The 18,141-nt window shown below is 42.7% G+C and overlaps 2 protein-coding genes and 1 long non-coding RNA gene across 9 annotated transcripts; 2 read left to right on the forward strand and 1 right to left on the reverse strand.

Annotated features, from left to right (window-relative positions):
* The first annotated feature begins 867 nt into the window (after positions 1-867).
* cep170ba (centrosomal protein 170Ba) lies at positions 868-14,238 on the forward strand. Of its 5 annotated transcripts, XM_088400358.1 has the most exons (19): positions 868-1,059; positions 1,985-2,122; positions 3,138-3,227; positions 3,709-3,787; positions 4,256-4,314; positions 4,488-4,644; positions 5,700-5,828; positions 6,633-7,127; positions 7,208-8,127; positions 8,279-8,434; positions 9,112-9,244; positions 9,349-10,911; positions 11,673-11,919; positions 12,028-12,160; positions 12,216-12,341; positions 12,425-12,513; positions 12,630-12,723; positions 12,800-12,851; positions 12,927-14,238. In XM_088400358.1, the coding sequence occupies exons 2-19, from the start codon at positions 2,018-2,020 to the stop codon at positions 13,145-13,147; spliced, it is 4,848 nt and encodes a 1,615-aa protein (XP_088256484.1). In that variant the 5' UTR covers positions 868-1,059; positions 1,985-2,017; the 3' UTR covers positions 13,148-14,238. The 5 variants fall into 5 exon arrangements, with proteins under 5 accessions (XP_088256484.1, XP_088256482.1, XP_088256485.1 ...); XM_088400356.1 differs by having other exon boundaries at positions 12,800-14,238; XM_088400359.1 differs by having other exon boundaries at positions 11,778-11,919; positions 12,800-14,238.
* Positions 12,602-14,387, reverse strand: LOC148385438 (uncharacterized). Of its 2 annotated transcripts, none has more exons than XR_015863406.1 (2): positions 13,811-14,387; positions 12,602-13,159 (listed from the first exon to the last, which is right to left on the reverse strand). It is a non-coding gene; the product is annotated as an uncharacterized LOC148385438 (long non-coding RNA). The 2 variants fall into 2 exon arrangements; XR_015863407.1 differs by having other exon boundaries at positions 12,680-13,159; positions 13,870-14,387.
* Positions 14,388-18,006, forward strand: pld4 (phospholipase D family member 4). Of its 2 annotated transcripts, XM_088400363.1 has the most exons (10): positions 14,388-14,696; positions 14,763-14,866; positions 15,550-15,733; positions 15,812-15,932; positions 15,996-16,123; positions 16,191-16,382; positions 16,479-16,618; positions 17,177-17,339; positions 17,448-17,544; positions 17,619-18,006. In XM_088400363.1, exons 1-10 carry the CDS (start codon positions 14,661-14,663, stop codon positions 17,819-17,821), a joined length of 1,368 nt encoding a protein of 455 aa, XP_088256489.1. In that variant the 5' UTR covers positions 14,388-14,660; the 3' UTR covers positions 17,822-18,006. The 2 variants fall into 2 exon arrangements, with proteins under 2 accessions (XP_088256489.1, XP_088256490.1); XM_088400364.1 differs by lacking the exon at positions 14,763-14,866.
* Positions 18,007-18,141: the final 135 nt, after the last annotated feature.

An 18,141-nucleotide genomic window follows, 5' to 3' on the forward strand; every position in this document is an offset into this window, starting at 1 on the left:
TGTGCACGTTCAAGCAACTGCACAAACTCAGTTTATTTCACCCTTCATTTTTGAAAAGATGCATATTTTTTAATTGAGTCATACTGCTTATATGTTGCATGAATGGTTGAAAAACATTTTGATTTGATTTTTTAAAAATATTTGTTTCATTTCTTTACATGTCATTTTTGCAAGTTCTCACATAAACTCTGACGCATGGATAAGAAGCAAATAATTAACTGGTTTGACATATTGGCTCACTTTGTTTCTCCTGTGACAAGCTGTAGGTATTAGTTGTTAAAATGTCAAATAGTTTTAAAGTTATTGGAGAGATGTTTGACTTGTTAAAAGACTGTTTGGTGCAGTTGCTTTATCGATTTACTCTCATACATGTCACCATGTGACAGTACAAAAACATTGATTAACTACTTCATTAAATAAATACCAGCATTTATTTTGCAAATCAAACGTCAACAGTGTAAAATTGAAGCTGAGCCTCGGGCGTCATCTAGTGGATAGACTAAGGACGAAGATTGTCTATAAAACATTAGTGCTCGGGTTTTAGGACTTTTAGGGGGCATCACAAGCATCTAAAAACACTAAATGTTGTCACTGCTATAATGTGGGTGACAGTATTTTATTATTTTTTTTTACGCATTTATTTTTATGCATTTTGCAATTGACGTTGCTTGTCTCCTCCCTTGCAAAAGCTATAAAAAAAAAAAAAGAAAATATCTTCCACGTTGATGTCAAAGTCAAATTGGCCAAAACTGCCGTTTTCCTTTACTGACGAAGATTTATTTTTTTAAATTGTGAATTTTGCACCAGAGTGAGAACTCGTCCGTCCAAGATAGGCTTGACGTTACTTGTCAAGTGACGTCATGATGTCGGGAGGCGGAGACACGTCAGACAGTTTCGCCCGGTTGTCATTCCCCTGAGGAAAAAAAGAGGGTGTGCGTATAATCTACCTGGCTGCGATCACCTGGCGCCGTCCGTGTACATGTTGGTCGTCGAATTTCACTTTTCCGACGACGCGAAACCCTGGCTTCTCTCAGGAGTAAGACGGAGAAGGCTCTACAGGTACGTTGGTGCTCGGGTGATGTCGTAAGCAAAATGCTGGTTTCGATCGCAACCAAAAACAAATCCACCAAACCCGATTCACTCAAAATAACGTCGAATTTATAATAATCTGGATTTACGACAGTTTAAATCTGGCAAGAGTTTCAAATGGAAACACTGACAGGAACTAACAATCCGAGAGCTTTGGAAGTTTCTTTTTAAGACAAAGTTCACCGAATGTCCTACATTATTGCGACAGCTTTTAAACATACCTAAACAGACAACGTATAATTCAAATGAATGCTAATAGACTTTATGATCAGGATTTGTGATGTATTCTAGTCTTCTGTACATCATGCACACCTGACAATCTCTTTCTCTATCTTTCCAGTACGGTTGACTGCTTAAGTCAAATATCTTCATTGCATGGGCTTTAGTAGGAACTACCAGACTGGAGTTGTTTGGATAAACAGGTCTAACCTATATGAGATGTTCTGTGTCCCAATTTTTGATGATCCGCACATATTGTATATTCAAGAAAATCTCATGGCACAGCACCTCACAAAAAAAATTCACAAAAAGTGGAAAAACAGGTTAATTTGGTACCTTCTGCCATCTAGTGGAAGAGCATTTCATTGTTTGATAATATTTCGCCTAATCTCAATGCGTCTTTACGAATATCCCACAAAATTATACATTGTATTGAAATGAAGATGTGCTTGTCTCAAATTATTTACTTAGTGTGAAATATTTAGTCCTGCTTAATTGAACACAGATTGTTTTGTATGAATGGCAACAGTCCTGAAAATTTCCTTGACATCACTTTAAAACAAGTCAAACATATTGTGGCAATTAAGTATTATAAAAGAACATTTATTAGGATTCCCAAAGTGAGCACTCTGATGTTTAATGATTTCTGTCTTACTTGGAATGCTTTATTTTCCAGGATGCCAAGAAGATCCTGACTCGTAGCACCAGGATGAGCGTGACGTCATGGTTTCTGGTCAGCAGCTCGGGCACGCGCCACCGGTTGCCGCGGGAGATGATCTTTGTCGGCCGGGACGACTGCGAGCTAATGCTGCAGGTGTGTGACTTGTGTGTGTTTTCGGAGCGAGGGGTCACCGAGGTGATGCATAGGAGGCCAAGGTTGACACAGCAAACAGCAGGATGGTGTCACATGACTGCCAACCGCCTCCCCATGTAATCTCTTCGAAAATGATGAACGGCCCCTCTGATGTGTGTGACATGACAGCCGGTTGCATTCATGTGTCAAACACACCAAGCATGGCCTCCCAGCATGCATTGCGGTAGTGACGATGCCAAACTGGCAGTAGGCAATTGTGTGTCATGACTGAGCTCAAAGTGTCCATAGCAGAAAAAAAGTTTCCCCCTTCTAAAATGATCCATTGTTTATTTGATTTGATTTGTAAGTGCTACTTTACTCTAGCCCAAAAGCCGCCCCCCAAATGATTTAACAGTTGGATTCTTTGAATACTTTCCGTAGCTCTCCATATTATGTGACACTGAGAAAATCCTGTTTGGCATGAAAGTGGTATCAAATGACTCCGTGCCTTCCAACTTGCATGTTTAGAATTACCGAGACAACTGTCGCCTGGTGAGTATCCACTAGCAATTAGAACATCTCCGCCTTTGTTTCTGGTCTGGACTTCATTGGCCTAGATGTTGTTTCCTGGTGCTGCAGTTGAACGATTTGGCCGAGTGATTTGTCCTCAAACAGTCAGAGGCCTCAGAGTGAGGAATGTGTCAGTGCTGCCGTTGCACAGTTAACCTAATCAAGTCGGTAAACTGTTTCATGAAGCCTACAGCCTCAGGCAAGCAAGTCACTCTCCAGAAAGTTAAAAGCGCCAATAGGACAACACAGACAATCCACATCAGGCTGGCTTTTTCTAACCAGATAAAAGGCCCATTGATGGGTGTAAACGATTCTGCCTGGTGGTGATCTTTGTCACGCAGAGGCACCGAGTGGTTAATGAGCGGAGAAATGACAGTGTCCTAATCGCTAGCTCGGTTTGGATACACAGTAACGGATGAAAACAGAAGCACATTTTTATATATCTGGATATTTCTATCTTTTGCAGTCTCGAAGTGTGGACAAACAGCACGCTGTGATCAACTATGACCCCAATGCAGATGAGCACATGGTGAAGGATCTGGGCAGCTTGAATGGGGTGAGTGAATCCAGGCTGCCTCCGGCCAGAGCGATGGAGCCAGCTCCAGTCTGGTACCGTTCCTTAATCACAAAATGACGGCTCTGGTCGGGACAACAACTGTAATCAAGCGCCATTCCTTTCTAAACGCTCCGCCTGTCTCCTCTTTGCTGCTTCATTATCCCCACTCAACTCAGAGTTGAGTGGGTCAGGGATGTGGCTCATTGTTCTCCAAGAGAGTGTCTTTGGGCCGTGACAAACTAATCAGAGCGTAGCAATGTAAGGACCTGGACCAGTAATTATACATGACTTTCAACAATTATGTCTCTGCCCTTGCTTAAGGACGTAATCTCATCAGCGTTTCAATGAACCACGGGATTAGCTTTCAATGGGAAAAGGGCCAACTGCAAAGCACCTTATGGTATCTGGACCTATGCATCAGTGAGCAAAAAGTGCTCTCATACAGTTCAAACAATGATTATCTGTGATTTTTTTCTTTCAGACCTTCGTGAATGACCTCCGAATTCCTGACCAGACGTACATCACCCTCAAGCTTTCGGATGTCATTCGCTTTGGTTATGATATCCTTTATTTCCAAAAATGTCATCTTAATGATGTATTCCACCAGTATAATTTAGATTCAATATATTTTTTTGGTATGCTCATCATCTGGCCTGAGTCCACTGGCCAGCTGTAATGAGCCACCAATAGGCTCCTGCTTGCGCCACCAATATTCAACTTTTCCCCTTTGTTGGCCACTGGCTACAGAGGCATGTTAATCCTTTGTGGTTTTCCAGTCAGGCGTTTTAGATTATTGTTTAAATGTGGAGTGAAAATCTCCTGCACCCTTTGACCCCTCCCTCACAGCTGCAAGCTTGTGGGAGGTGGAATTTAGTTTAGATAACATGGCGGATTGCTCTTGCACTACTGTGACATTTACGAATGTTTGTCACCACAAGTGAATAACCACAAGTCACACCTTGCATTATTTGTACACTAGCAAAAAAAAAAAAAAAAAAAAGATCAGTTCTACTTTAACTGGTGGCCACATGCTCATGTATATATACTGGAGAAGAGTCAACACAAGGTGCCAGAGGAGGCTCTCAAGGTAAGATTTTCAGGCAAGCCCTAGCAGACTGTTTGCTATCGGGATTTTTTTGTGAATGCAAACATAGATGTGCAACCCCGAGTAGATTGTGTTTGGGAGGGACGAGCAGGGCATTGTTGTACTAGTTGTATCTTGTGCCTGACATCCTGTTTCCCTTCTCACACTCTGCACAGCACGAGAAATACACCAGCCAGTTGCAACTCAGTCTCAAAGCCCTGGAGGCCCGGGTGAAGGACAAACAGCAGGTTCACAACCAAGAGAAGAGCAAAGAGCTTGTTTCCAATGCTAAGCTACCTCAGAAGGGCGAACGCAAAGCACTTTCGCTTTCAGGTAAATATGGGGCCTCTACATGAGCCTGTCATGACAAGCAGCTGCTTTGGAAACTGCTCTTTGGGTTCCATGAGAGGAACAGTGAAATTGCTCCAGCCAGTCAAAATATATTCCACATATAGATACGCATGAATTTTTTTGTAAAATGGTGTGTTGTCACTTAAGAAATAGACTTCGGAGGTGGCTGCATAAGTTGACTTAATTGTAAGTGAAGGGGTGAAAAGGATAAGGAGAAGTTCTTATCTTGGTCAGCCATGCCTGTCAGCTGACACGGAGGCCTTTTGGATGCACGCCCACAAAGGTTCTTAAAGCGGTGTTCATGCCCTGGTGCCAAAATCTTCACATGGGTACTGCCTCAGAGTTGCTCTCGGGGCATCTAAGCTTCTGTGAGCTGCACCAATCTCAACAAATCCTATTTTACGACACAGGCAATAGTTCAAGAATTGTTCGAAAAGGAAGTGAGAAAAGCTCTTCCAGCTGTTCACATTTTTTTTCTACTCCATAATAACCCCTATGACATCAGAGGAAAAAACCAGACTCGCTTAAAATAGGATGTTTGTGAACATCCCCAGAGATGTAGATTTTCTCACAACTGCCCAGTAACTCAAAATCTTCCCCATTTTGGAAAAATAAAACCTCTTGGATGCTTGACATTTTTGGTTAGTTTTGTGTGAGTTGAACTAGTCCGGCCTGACTCTGCCCCAACTTGAAAAAGAGCTTTCTCTTGCGTGTTTTCCAATCCAGCTGCTCAGGATGTAGAGTTTGTCCAGTCCTGCCGCTGTCAGCAAGGGCGGGACATGGCATATTTACAGGGTGTGACTCATTAAAACATTAAAGTACATAGCTTGCCGCACTAGTACTTGTCATAGTACTGTATCTTAGAAACCATGACCTACTTTGGAAAAATTAAAATGGAGAACTTTACAATTATTTCGAGCCCAGAATAGAGTTGTTGCTTGTAACAACATTAAAAAAAAACATAAAAATTAGATTTTCAATTTTCCATCTATGCAGAAATTTATCAGCATAACTAATATTTTGTGTTTGTCATTTAGCTACTACAGATACACTAATATCCAAGCCAACTCCTCTTTATGGCCAACCATCCTGGTGGGGGGAGGATGAGGATCCAGCCACTAAAATCCAGAACCGGAGCGGAAAATCCACACATCTACAAACGCCAGGTCTGAGAATGTATTTTAGAAATATGTCTCACTGGGTTATTTCTTTTTATCTGTTTGATATACTGAATACTTTTAAATCACTTCAAACCTAGTTGAAAGTGTCATGCTTTTCTGTGGCATCACTATCCAATGCCCTTTGTGGGTCACTGATAGATGGGATAATGTGAAGCCCAAGGCACATCCCTGGCTGCCAGTTGTGGAAAGTGAGCCAGCTCTTACTATGGTAGGCCAATGGGCAGTGCCTGTCTGCCTCGTGATGGATTATGACCCTCTAAGCTGCCGGAGGGGATAGGAAGCTTTGATTGTTGGCCTCATGTCGAGCAGCAGTAACAGATAATACGAGCCCTGCTGGGCTACATTCAGCAACTGCGGGATGAAAGTATCACTGGTTTTCCGATTTGGGTGATTATGTATTTTGACAACACAATCGGCAAAATCCCTGATGGCCACCGTTCATGCAGCCAGGATGTGCCCTTCAATAAACTGATCGCAATTATGATTTGATTGATTGATTACCAATCCATGGCGTACGTTTTGCCCAAGGTCAACTGGGAATGGCTCCAGCTCGCCTTGGACCTTGAACAAGTGTTATAGAACATTGAGTCTCTCATCGTAGCAGCTACAACAACTTCAACATTTTATGAATAAGAATTGGCGACTTGGTGAAATTATTTTTTTTACAACTCAGAAGTCTCTATCATGCCATTTTAATTCAAACATGGCTATGTTCCCAAGCTTAGTAAGTTCTGAAATGCCATATTGTTGTGAGTTGAATTATAATTATTTGTTGTATCTTGCCACCAGAATCTGGTAAGGATGTTCCCAGGTATGAGCTTCGCAGTTCTTTGTCTGACAATCAAGGCAAGTCCATCTTTTCCTACCGCCAAGAGCCCAGCTACTTTGAGATCCCCACAAAAGAGTTACAGCAACGGCCGTCCAAGCCACCAGACTTGCAAGTTCATGAGGTTCCAACTAAGGACACTCAAGATCAAGACCATCTCCCACCCACCCCGACGCCTCCCGTGGTCCAAAGCCATGCCTCCTTCACTATCGAATTCGATGAATGCACCCCAGGCAAAATGATGATCAAGGACCATGTCACTAAGTTCTCCTTCCGTCAGCAACGTAAGCCTCCTCCTGCTGAGGGTGTGACCGCTCCTACCGAGGTGATGTCAGCTGAAAGTAAGGTTGCTGACTGGCTGGTTCAAAGTCCCACTAACATGATGAGGAGAAGATCCCAGGGTGAAAACATCTTCTTCAGTGGCAACAATGATCCATCACTTCTGAAGACTGTCAAGGGTGAGTACAAAAGTCTGTAGGTTTATCCTTAATGCAATTAATAGGGATTGACTCTTGAAACTTTCTTCTTTCATCATCAGTCAACCAATATGAAAAAGTCATCGGTGCAGAAGATCCCACAGTCAATGAGCAGACTTTGCTGCCATCACAATCTCCAGTTGGCTACCAGATTTCATCGCAGCTCCAGAGAGCCTCCCCTCCTGAGCGCTTCACCGACTCAGAGCAGCCCTCCTCTTACTCTCCTCCAGAGTCTCAATCCGGTACCGGCAAGGCAGATCCTCACCAAGCTTTTGTCATAGAATTTTATGAGCATTCTGATGATAACCCCAGAAGGAAACGTTCCCTGACTAACTCGTCAGAGCATTCAAACCTCAGGCTCCATCTCGAAAAGTCCAGGAAAAGCACAAGTCCAGCCGGTGAGAAGCAAGTCCAGTCTGGAGCCTGTCGCACTCCCCCATCCCAACGGTACACTATTCCCCTAAAAGGGTCCGCTTCCTCTAGTTCCCAAAGAAGTGGCTCTCTGCGACGGGAAAAGACAGAGGAACGAATCAGCATCGGCTTTTCATCAAGGTCAGCATCCGGCTTTTCTGTCAAGCCTTTTAGCAGTGTGGGCCGCAGATCCAAATTAGCAAAGGAATTTACAACTGAATGGCTCAAAGAGAAAAAGCAGACGTCTTCTTCCAATGAGGAGAAAAAATCATTTATCCCTCCAACAAAACCTGAAACTGAAACTTCAGTAGTCCCACAGCTTGATCAGACTCTCAGCAGCCCTACTATGGTTGATCCTCCCTCTCTACCCAAGACATCCTCTCCGATCAACCAGCCCGTTCCCCTCAAGGTCCCGACGATGCCTCTCGTTTGTCAGAGTGGAGAGGTCAAGGTGACCCAAGGAGGCCCTAGAAAGGCAGAGGAGGACACTTTGAGCGATGCGGGAACCTACGACATCGAAGCAGATGCCGCAGATAAGGAGCTTGAAGACGCCCGCAACAAAATTGATAAGGCAAGTTTATTTTTTTCTCACAGCTGTGGAGTTCTAACCCTTTACTTTTCAATCCAAACAGTCTCGTGTCTATTTGGACAAAATCCTTCCCAGAAAATGGAACCATACATATTGATGGCCCCGATTACCCATTTTTAATGCTTTGTTCCAGGTGTTTGGTGTTGTTGAGAATCCAGTGGGAACCAATCACATTGAAGCAGATACATCAGCCACATTTAAGCCTGTTATTGTTGAGAGCAGGGAGCTGCATAGGCAGCGTAACAATGGGGAGGTGAGGTCTGCTCCACAAGGAGCAAGTGGGGTGAAGGTAAACCTTCCTGCTCAGATTGGGAAAAAAAATCAAAAAAAAAATCAATGGTCTTCCCATTATTATAACACCAACTCTTAAAATCGGGTCAATAAATTGGGCCTCAATCTTTTGGTAACTCTGTCTTTTGATTCCCTACATTTCTCTCTTCCCACACACTTTGGGATATTCGTGGTTTGATTTAATCAGACAAGGTGTAATTATGAATCACAAACCAATCACCAGACAATTCATCCGGGTCACCTGCACTATCTGATGTACAAGAGGAGAGCTGGATTAAGAATAATATGACATGAATTTTAGAATTCTCAGTTTGGATTGACTGTTGAAGGGTGTTGAAATCGGGATGTTTATTACTGTAGTTAAGTGGTGTGGAATTTACGGTAACACATAATTTTATATTCTTTTCGTATAGTTATGTAATGTTTCCAAAATAATTAAGATCTAAACCATTTACAACTGCAATAATAAACAAATATAAAAAGATGTCAAAACTGAGCATTTAAAAAAAAAAAAAAAAAACTGAACTCTTGTGCTGGAGGTCATTAGAGTGTGCAATTGTACCTGATGTAACGCTTTCTTAATTTATTCCCCGCTGAGGAAAAATAAAAATCAGATGTGCTTCATCTGAGTCATTTATTAGAAACACACAATAAGTCATGTTTTACCTTACACAGGTTCAGATGGCAAGCGCGGTGATGCCGGGAGCTCCAAAATGGATGTCTTGCTGGGCGAGCTTGGTCGACGTGGAGCCTCGTCCTTCGTCTGGCCACTTTAATAGGTCGGCCCAGATGGGGTTGTCAGGAGGAGGTAAGAAGCCGATTTGAAATGATAATGAGCCCGCCTCATGAATATATTTTCTGTTCCACGATGTGTGTTTAATATGCAATTGTGCAATAACTATTTGACTGTAGCACGGACCCCAGCCAAACTCAGCCAAAATCATGACAGCGTCGACTCCGAAGGCCCAAGAACTCAGCGCAATCTGAAGGAGATGAATGACGCTCCAGCACCCAGCATTCATATTCACTATGAGCCACATTCAACATTTGTTGTGGAAGAAAGCAGCTTGGTGGCCACCAGCACTTCTGATGATGGCGTTCATCGATTGTCAGTGCAGGATGATTTGGACCCCGATAGTCTGAGCGATGCCAGCAAGTCTGACGACGGTTCCATCGTAGAGCAGCGAAGGGGGCCGCCGTCAGACACAGGAAAGGGAAAAAACGAGGATGACCTCAAGCAATCTCAACAATTAAACACGTTCTACATTGATTCAGAAGATGACTCCCCCGAACCAGAAAATGGAGCCTCAAACTCTCTCACTATTGAAAAGACTGAGAAAAAACGATCTCCTAAAACCTTCTCAACAGCCACTTTGACCAAGCGTAAAGGGGGACAGGATTCAAGCAAAGTCAGGCCCAGCATGTCTGCTCCTGTTCTGGTCCAGGAAACGCAGAGCTCAGACTCCAAGGACAGCTCAACATCCTCCTTAGTCAGACAAGAGAGCTTCACCATGGCGCAGCCGAGCAGTGCCAGACTGCCCAATATCTCTTCTCACGTAGAACTTGATCCTGACTTATTCCAGCAAACCTCCAGCCAGGACACTCATACTTACCTCAAAGACACGGAGGATGTGCTTGCGCTTCTGGAGGCCAAGATCCAAGCAGGCCAATCGGAAACCGCAGCTTCTCCCGTACCAGACTCCCTCTCCGGGGAGTCTGATGTGGATTCCTCCAGTACAGTCAGCCAGCAGAGCAATAAGACCAAGTCCAACCCGCTGACTAAAAAACCTCCGCTGAATGTGCTCCAAAGGGAAAGATCTTCAGGTAGTATATCCAGTCTCTTCTCAAACTACCACTCTTCTGTTTTGCCTCAACGACCAGAAAAAAGCGAGGCCCTCAGGAGACCAGTTGGACTAAGGCGTAGTATTGGCAAATGCGGTTCTGCCGACCTGAGTGACGACCCTCAGTGCTCCAATGTTCCGTACTCTGATCAGGAATCCACACACACCCAGAAAAAATACACTACACCCCTTCAGCGGGACGATGGCAAGAGTTCAAGGGTGACCCAAACGTTGAGCCGTGTCAATAGCTTCTCAGCGCCAAGACCCACACGGGCATCCATGCTCAGGCGAGCCCGCCTTGGCGACGCCTCCGACAACGAGACCACAGAGACGGAACGGCTCTCCCAGGAGGCGGCTAATGCCCGCGCTAAAGAAACCAAGAAACTCTCCAAGTGGGATATGCTAGCCATGCCTCGCCGCCGGACAAGCTCCTTCCACGCGATCAGTGACACGGAGAACTCCTCCGCTTCACAGTGGGCAGGAAAGAACCCAAACCGTACCTCGGAATCTGGAAGCACCAGGACATCTGCTATCGGGCCAAAATCTGGCGAAAGACCGCTGAAGCCCTCTCTCACAAAAACACCCATCACCCGTGGACGCTCCAGCAGTGCCAAATATGCCAGCAGCACAGCGAGTGAGTAGAAACATTTATGATTGGATCAGTACACACCAAGCAACATTGAATAGCAAAATGTATCTATTTTAATTTTCAAGTAATACTAAAAATCATTTCAAAAATACAGTATTTTTTTTCCATTTAAACAATTTTGATTTTGCTTGAGAGACCAGAACTTAATAGGCACGGGACTTCAACGTCTGACCCAGTGATGAATTGGTTTGGTTCTTTAAAGGTTTTTAATTTATTACTAATTAATGATGTCTCTACTTGGGCAGATTTGTTTTTTTATGTGGGAAGTGATCCAATACTTTTACTAACAATAATAACACCTCGATTCATCTGCACAATTTGCACCAGTTCAACCATTTACGTACTGCTGCAGTATTGTGAGCCTAAAGGTGCATTCAAGTTCAATAATTCAGAATTGGTCTTGACTGCATTCAGCTACTGTGCTGTGGAGATTTAACATTTGCTCATTTTTCTTGACTCAAAAAAAACATTGAACTCACCTCCGTAACAAATGAGCACATCCACACCACCTTTTCTTTATTCGTGGACGGGGACAATGCTGGAACTTTTTTGAGGTCTTTCTTTGCTACGCAACACACGTGTCTGAGATCAAATTGGCCACCTTTTAGCTCCGCCCCTGTTCATGGACCCCATGTCAAAAATCTTTGGGGTGGTGTATTATGATGAAATCTGTGTGTGTCTCCCTCCTTTTCCTCCCTTTATCACAACTAATCCTCTATAACACAAACCAATTCATGCTGCCAAAGGCTCCCGGAGACGCCAGAAAGGTTGTGGCTATACCTCCACGTCAGATGAGGAGTACGACTCCAATCACATCACCCCTAAACACAAACGCTCCCAACCTTCCTCAGCCTCCCAGAGTCCGCACCGTCCGCCTCGGCCCCACCCGGTGGTTCCGCCGCACCCCAAACTCCAAAGCAAGGATTCTGAAGAGCAGAACCAGGACGGGGAGGGCTTGAACAACTGGTCCACCCACAGTGCTGAGATTGCGCGGTAGGAATTTGGGAATATCATTGCTTCACATTTGCGTTGTTTGGCGAAATTCTTCGGCACGCACATCGCCTCGCGTAGAACTTTTCGTTTGCGCTCCCTCTCTGATAGCTTGAGTCAAGACCTGGCCAAAGATCTCGCCATCTTGGCCCGAGAGATTCACGACGTCACAGGAGAAGGTGACTCACAGAATTTGACGACGGAGAGTAGCGTACCTGTTTCTGCAGTGACGGCTCATGAAAAGGTAAACGGAATTACATCCAATCAGGAACAACCTTACTGCAACAGTCATTTTGCAGCTCGTTCAGCGGATACCAGAGATGGGATTGAACTATCAGAGAGCCCCACCACGTACTTCATCAGCAGAACCTTACCCAAGCGACCAGGATGTGAACTCCGAACTGCAACCTCACAACATAGAGCAGGTCTGGCACCACACCGCACTCCTCGCTGAAACATCTGACGCAAGCCATCTGAGATCATCAGAGGTGATCTTTTGTTTGCACAGGTTGCCGTGCAGGACCCCATGCTGAACCCCGTGTCGCAGGTCATCATGGCCATCCGAGAGAACACGGAACAGCTTTCTGAGAAGATCAAGTAGGAGCCCAAGTGTCATTTATTTCTAGTTTTATATCTGGAGATTTTTTTTTTTCATAAACACAAATGAATGTCATTTTTCAACAGCTTGTCTAATATTGCTTTACGGTGTTCAGGGTGCTGTTTCATGACAAGATGGATGTTTGGGAACAAATAGAGGCGGAAGTTAATTCAAATAGCGATGGGCCTGTTGTCAAGGCATCCAACAAGGTATGGGTTCACTTTTATTATTATTTTTTTATGACTGTTTACAAACTCAGGCCAAACTGTGTTGCGTGTGTTTCAGGATATTACATCTATTTTGAAAGAACTGAGAAGAGTTCAAAAACAACTTGTGGGTAAGTCAGTCAGAGCATGTACAAATCTAAATACTTGTGATAATTCATTCACCAGATTGTCATTTTTCTTTGCAGTCATAAATACGGTCGTGGAGCCCAGTTGGCAGCCGGACGCTCATTCCTCTGAGTCTGAGGTCACCTCCTCACAAGGGGGTCACTTTTCCAAACCCGCGGGGTCAAGGGACTGGAGAACGGTCCACTCTGTCTCCAAGCGAGGTGGCGGTCCGAGGCCCGGGGAAAGTGTGCGGAGGGCTGCCGTGACGCCGGAAGATCTCCGAGAGGGACGCTTGGTTTGACATCGGCTCGGCCTCAGTGTCACAAACACAGGTGGCATACGTTGAAGGCAGGAAGTGAAATCAAGCAAGTGGAAGTGAGACACACGCACTACTGAACTTTGAGTGCTGCACATAGAATATGTAGAACACAACAAAACAGTCTGAGGAGGACTTCCTGAAATGATTTCATGATGAAATGCCCTCAACACTAGTTGATTGTATTTGCCAGTAATTTGACCAATTCAAGTGACAGTCTTCGAATCAAAATAAATTGGTGGCATTAAAAACAAAATTAACACCCTGGGACTAATCAACCCAGGGAACCCGACAAAAAAAAAAAAAAAAAATCTTTTTGTGTTCATTGTAGAATCTTATTTTAATTTTAAGCATGTGCGGCCTGCTCTTGCTGGCATTTTTCCTTTCCAGATGTTCTGTCACATCTATGCATTTTGACCAGATCTATGCAATAACGTCAAATACGTATTTATATTTTGTACAAAAATCATGCATCGTCTCCCGGATGTTATGTTTTCAGGGAGTTAATGATCAGTTATTCCTTCCAGCCGAATAAAAGGAAGGCAACCAAATAGCACGAGCGACTGTAAAACCTCAGTTGTCATGCATTTAATGTGCTGTCGTTTCTGAGCAAAACGTAGTTTGTGATCTGATTATACTACCAATTACCTCTATGGGGCTTTTGCACTAAAGTAGCGCCACATTCTCCTTTTATCCTTGCTTTTCACCTGTGCGACAGCAGGATGAAAGTACCGCGGTTCACCAGCAGGTTGATGTTCTTCCTCTTCTTCCACGTAGCGTGCCATTGCGAAGTTCTTGCAAGTGCCCCCAAGATTTGTTAGGATGCTTCTCGCAACCCGGCAAGATGTTTACAAGTGAATGTGTGACGCGTTGCTGCTAATCTGCTTTGATGGGATAGTTGGTTTTAATCCCAACAAAGTCCTTATAAACCTACAAAGCTGAAATGTAAACACTGTGTCAATCTATTCCATGACTGTTTTGTTGATAAAGAATCACATTTTGTTGTCTTTTTGGTGTTTTATGTTATGTCAAGCAAATTATGAGGGTCTTTTTCTAATAAATTGAATTTGAAAGTATGGATTATTTGAGGTAATTTGTTTATATTTCAAGCACAGTCTAAATGGTGAAATGAAAATGAGGGGGTGAAAAAAGGGGAACTGAGTTTTATACAATAGAGATAAAGAGGAAGAAGCGATCTGAGTTAATTAAAGTGGCGGACCCCAGTAGCAGGCCTCCGGCATTTAGGGGTGGGGTGATGTGTTTGTCTTTTGTGATGTCATGCTCTTTTTGTTTCTGATGAATTGTCTCCAGCCACAGTTGGCACACAGTCATAAAGACGACACGAGAAGAGTTAAAAAGAGTCTTTATGATTGTCTGCCACAGCTTCATGCCTCATGCGAGTTGTTCCTCGTAATGCATTTGTTTTATTTTTTAATAAATCTACAATTAATATTCTGCTGTCTTTCTGGACTTTATTAGGTCAATTGTGCATGGAAGGATGACCATCTATAAACCTTACTGTCTTAAACGCAAGGTATGTTGACCTCAATTCTACAATTATACACTTTTGTGCTATTGAAATTGTTTTATGTCATGTCAGGAGTTCTATGTCAACATTGCCAGTGGGGTTTATTGCGGACTGCTCATCGTGGGGATGCTGTATTTGGTTTTGTGTCTCCCATCCAATCACCAGAAACAGTGCAGGTAACAAGGGAATTAAGTTACCTTGTTTATCTCTCAGTGCAAGAATTTTATCGTACCTACAGGAAGAGGGGTTTTGCTAAATTCATTCAAAGTGGAACTAGTTTGCGGAAGTTTACAATTCAGGTGAATCTCAAACAGACAGCAAAGAAGTGAATGATAATCCTCAAGATTTATAATTGAATAGTATCAGCACTAGTGTTGAAAATGAAATGAAAATATAATCTCTAAAATGTTTTATCAAGGTATCATGTTTATTTTGTTTTTCTGGGGTTCATATTTTTTTATTTGTAATTGATGGAAATCAATGATTGCACCATAAATGCTAAATTAAGAAATCTGCTTAATTGAAAAATATTTGACAGATTAATAGATTTAGATAATAATGTTTATTTTGTTTTTCTGGGGTCAATATTTTTTCATTTTTAATGGATGGATTGATGGAAATGAATAATTGCACCATAAATGCTAAATTAAGAAATCTGAATAATTCAAAAATATTTGGCAGATTAATAGATTATTTAAATAATAATTAGCGAGCAGCCCTAACATTGAAAAAAAAACAGTGCATTGTTGCATCGGAATAGGCACCATAAACTCTAAAAAATAAAAATAAAGCTTACAAAAGAATATTTTCCACAAAATGGTGGTGGGAGGAGAGTCTAAAAGTGCATTTACTGTTCCAGTATGGTTCTTGTGGAGAGTATTCCTCAACATATGCAATACAAAGCCAACGCGACCTTTGGGATCCCTTTGGAGAAAGCTTGGAAGGACCTCCTTTCTGTAGCAACGACCAACCTGGAAGTGGTTTCTTTTTACTGGACATTAACTGGGGATGACATCGGCGTCAACGATTCCTCTGATAAACCCGTAAGTACCATCTCAGTGAGCTAAACCAGACTCTGTAGATTATGGCATACTAACAAAGCTTGACCCTGGCAACAACAGGGACAGGAAATCTTCGCGCAACTTCAATCCCTTCCCTCCAAGAAGGTCGAAGTCCGAGTGTTGACCAGCATTCCTTCCATCAAAACACACTCCACTGACTTAAAGATCCTAGCAGAAAAAGGTGTGTGTTTGGAACACAATGGTACAACTTTCTTTCTCACCAACATCTCTCCATCCTCTACAGGAGCGTATGTACGCCATGTGGATTTTGGACACCTGACAAAGGGTGTCCTGCATAGCAAGTTCTGGATAGTGGACAGACAACATGTGTTTATCGGAAGTGCCAACATGGATTGGAGAGCTCTGACACAGGTGAAACAACTGCTTCGGGAAACAGTGTAAGTAAGAAGACTGTTTAACCACACTTGTGACTGTGTAGGTAAAGGAACTAGGCATGGTCATTTACAACTGCCCCAGTCTTGCAAACGACCTCTATCAGATCTTCTCGTCTTACTGGGAATTGGGAATGCCTAAAAACACCATGCCAGAATACCTACCAGTCAGTCACATCAATAAACGGAACCCCCTGTTGGTCAAAGAGGATAACATCACCAGCAGACTCTACATATCAGTCAGTTTCTGTTCACTTTCTTTTTTTTAGGATCAAGAAGAACTATATGCAGATTCTTGTAAAAATATGTTGATGACTTTTGTTATTTGCATCAAGGGTTCCCCACCGTCAATCTGCCCTAATACACGGACTCTGGACCTGGATGCCATTGTTTCCAGCATCTCGGAAGCTCAACGCTTCATTGATGTAGCTGTCATGGAATATTCCCCCATCATACGCTTTCAACACCCAAAACGGTGAATAGAAAATATACAGTGCGTCACCAAATAAGAATATCGTGTTGAACTTTATTTCAGCAGTTCAATACAAAAGGTTAAATCTGTAGTAGAGACTCACTACACACCAAGGTTATTATAGTTAATTAGAATTAATGAAATAGTAAAACTAAATTTTTTTGTCAGCAAAATACAAATGATGGTGTGCTAAAAAAACAACCATCAAACCATTATTTATATTTATAAAAAAAATACATATAACTAATTACAGCTAAAATGTATTTAGTTGTTTTGTCTGTCATTTAAATTTTTACATAAGCTTTCGGGCATCATTTCAAAGTAATTTATTTTGGTATTACTGGTGAGCCATACAGAAGAAACAAGGTCAGTTGTTTAGAAACTAGTTTTCTGTTTGATTAAACGAGTGACTTACTTATCCAACCTTTTCAATGTTAAAAAGCTACTACCTCGAATCTACTGAAATAATACAATTTATAAAACACAGCCAATAATTTATTGCGATGCACCTTTACACCAAGCTATGTTTTGATTTATTCCCGCACTGCATTGTTCTTCCAGGTACTGGTCCACTATTGACAACGCTATTAGGGCAGCAGCGTTCAGGAGGGTTAAGATCCGAATGCTGATCAGCTGCTGGCCCAACTCCTTTCCAGGAATGCTACCCTTCCTTCGGTCACTTGCCTCCTTAAACAGCTCCATGCATCACATCAGCATTCAAATAGTAAGGAATTCATAGCATTCTGCTTTAGGCATGTTTTTTTTTTTTAAAAAAAAAAGATATTTATCAGCTGGTGTAAAGTAATAAATGTTGCTATTTTTTTCTGTTTAGAAGTTATTCATTGTGCCTGGTGGAAACCAGACTAACATTCCCTTTAGTCGCGTCAACCATAACAAATACATGGTGACTGACAAAGTGGCCTACATTGGTGAGTAACTTGCATGACCTTTGCCCCCGAGACTTATCCTGCGATCAATTATTAATGAGCTCAATGCTACGCAGGAACGTCCAACTGGGATGGGGACTATTTCGTGACTACAGCTGGAGTGGGTTTGGTGATTTCCCAGCATGCTCCTCCCCATATATGGAAGAGAAAAACCGTGCAGGGCCAGCTACAGGCGGTGTTCAACAGGGACTGGTACTCTGAGTTTGCAGTGCACCTCACTGACCTAGGTCACCATGCAGACTGCCCACTGTTACCATGAGAAAGGATAAATACTCTTTATATGTGGTCAACTACATCTTATCAATTGAAATTAAGTAATTGAAGCTACGTTTGATATATAAGTTCGCAACAAGATATCCTGTATGAACATGCGCTTTAATTTTTTTTATGTATTTTCATTTACTGCGTTGCCTGGAATAAACACACGGTGACATTGTGTGAAAATGATTGTTTTTAATTAGAACTGATTTCAATGGAGCTATGCAGATGTTATTTTTAATCGTTATTTTATTGATTACGATGAGTAGTTTGACAGTTGAGCACACTGACTAGGCAAGTTTTGAAGATCAGCGTCAGACA

Source organism: Syngnathus floridae, chromosome 16, assembly GCF_059516105.1.
Source record: "Syngnathus floridae isolate MCC-2025c chromosome 16, RoL_Sflo_1.0, whole genome shotgun sequence".
NCBI classification, from domain to species: Eukaryota; Metazoa; Chordata; class Actinopteri; order Syngnathiformes; family Syngnathidae; genus Syngnathus; species Syngnathus floridae.

What these genes read in the sequence shown, in the direction of transcription:
- cep170ba (XM_088400356.1), top strand. Translation starts at nt 2,018, where the DNA reads ATGAGCGTGACGTCATGGTTTCTGGTCAGCAGCTCGGGCACGCGCCAC. An exon ending in CAAAGCACTTTCGCTTTCAG is followed by an intron (nt 4,645 to 5,699) that starts GTAAATATGGGG and finishes TTTGTCATTTAG; the next exon opens with CTACTACAGATACACTAATA. An exon ending in ATATGCCAGCAGCACAGCGA is followed by an intron (nt 10,912 to 11,672) that starts GTGAGTAGAAAC and finishes ATGCTGCCAAAG; the next exon opens with GCTCCCGGAGACGCCAGAAA.
- pld4 (XM_088400363.1), top strand. Translation starts at nt 14,661, where the DNA reads ATGACCATCTATAAACCTTACTGTCTTAAACGCAAG. An exon ending in AAAGATCCTAGCAGAAAAAG is followed by an intron (nt 15,933 to 15,995) that starts GTGTGTGTTTGG and finishes CATCCTCTACAG; the next exon opens with GAGCGTATGTACGCCATGTG. An exon ending in CGCTTTCAACACCCAAAACG is followed by an intron (nt 16,619 to 17,176) that starts GTGAATAGAAAA and finishes TTGTTCTTCCAG; the next exon opens with GTACTGGTCCACTATTGACA.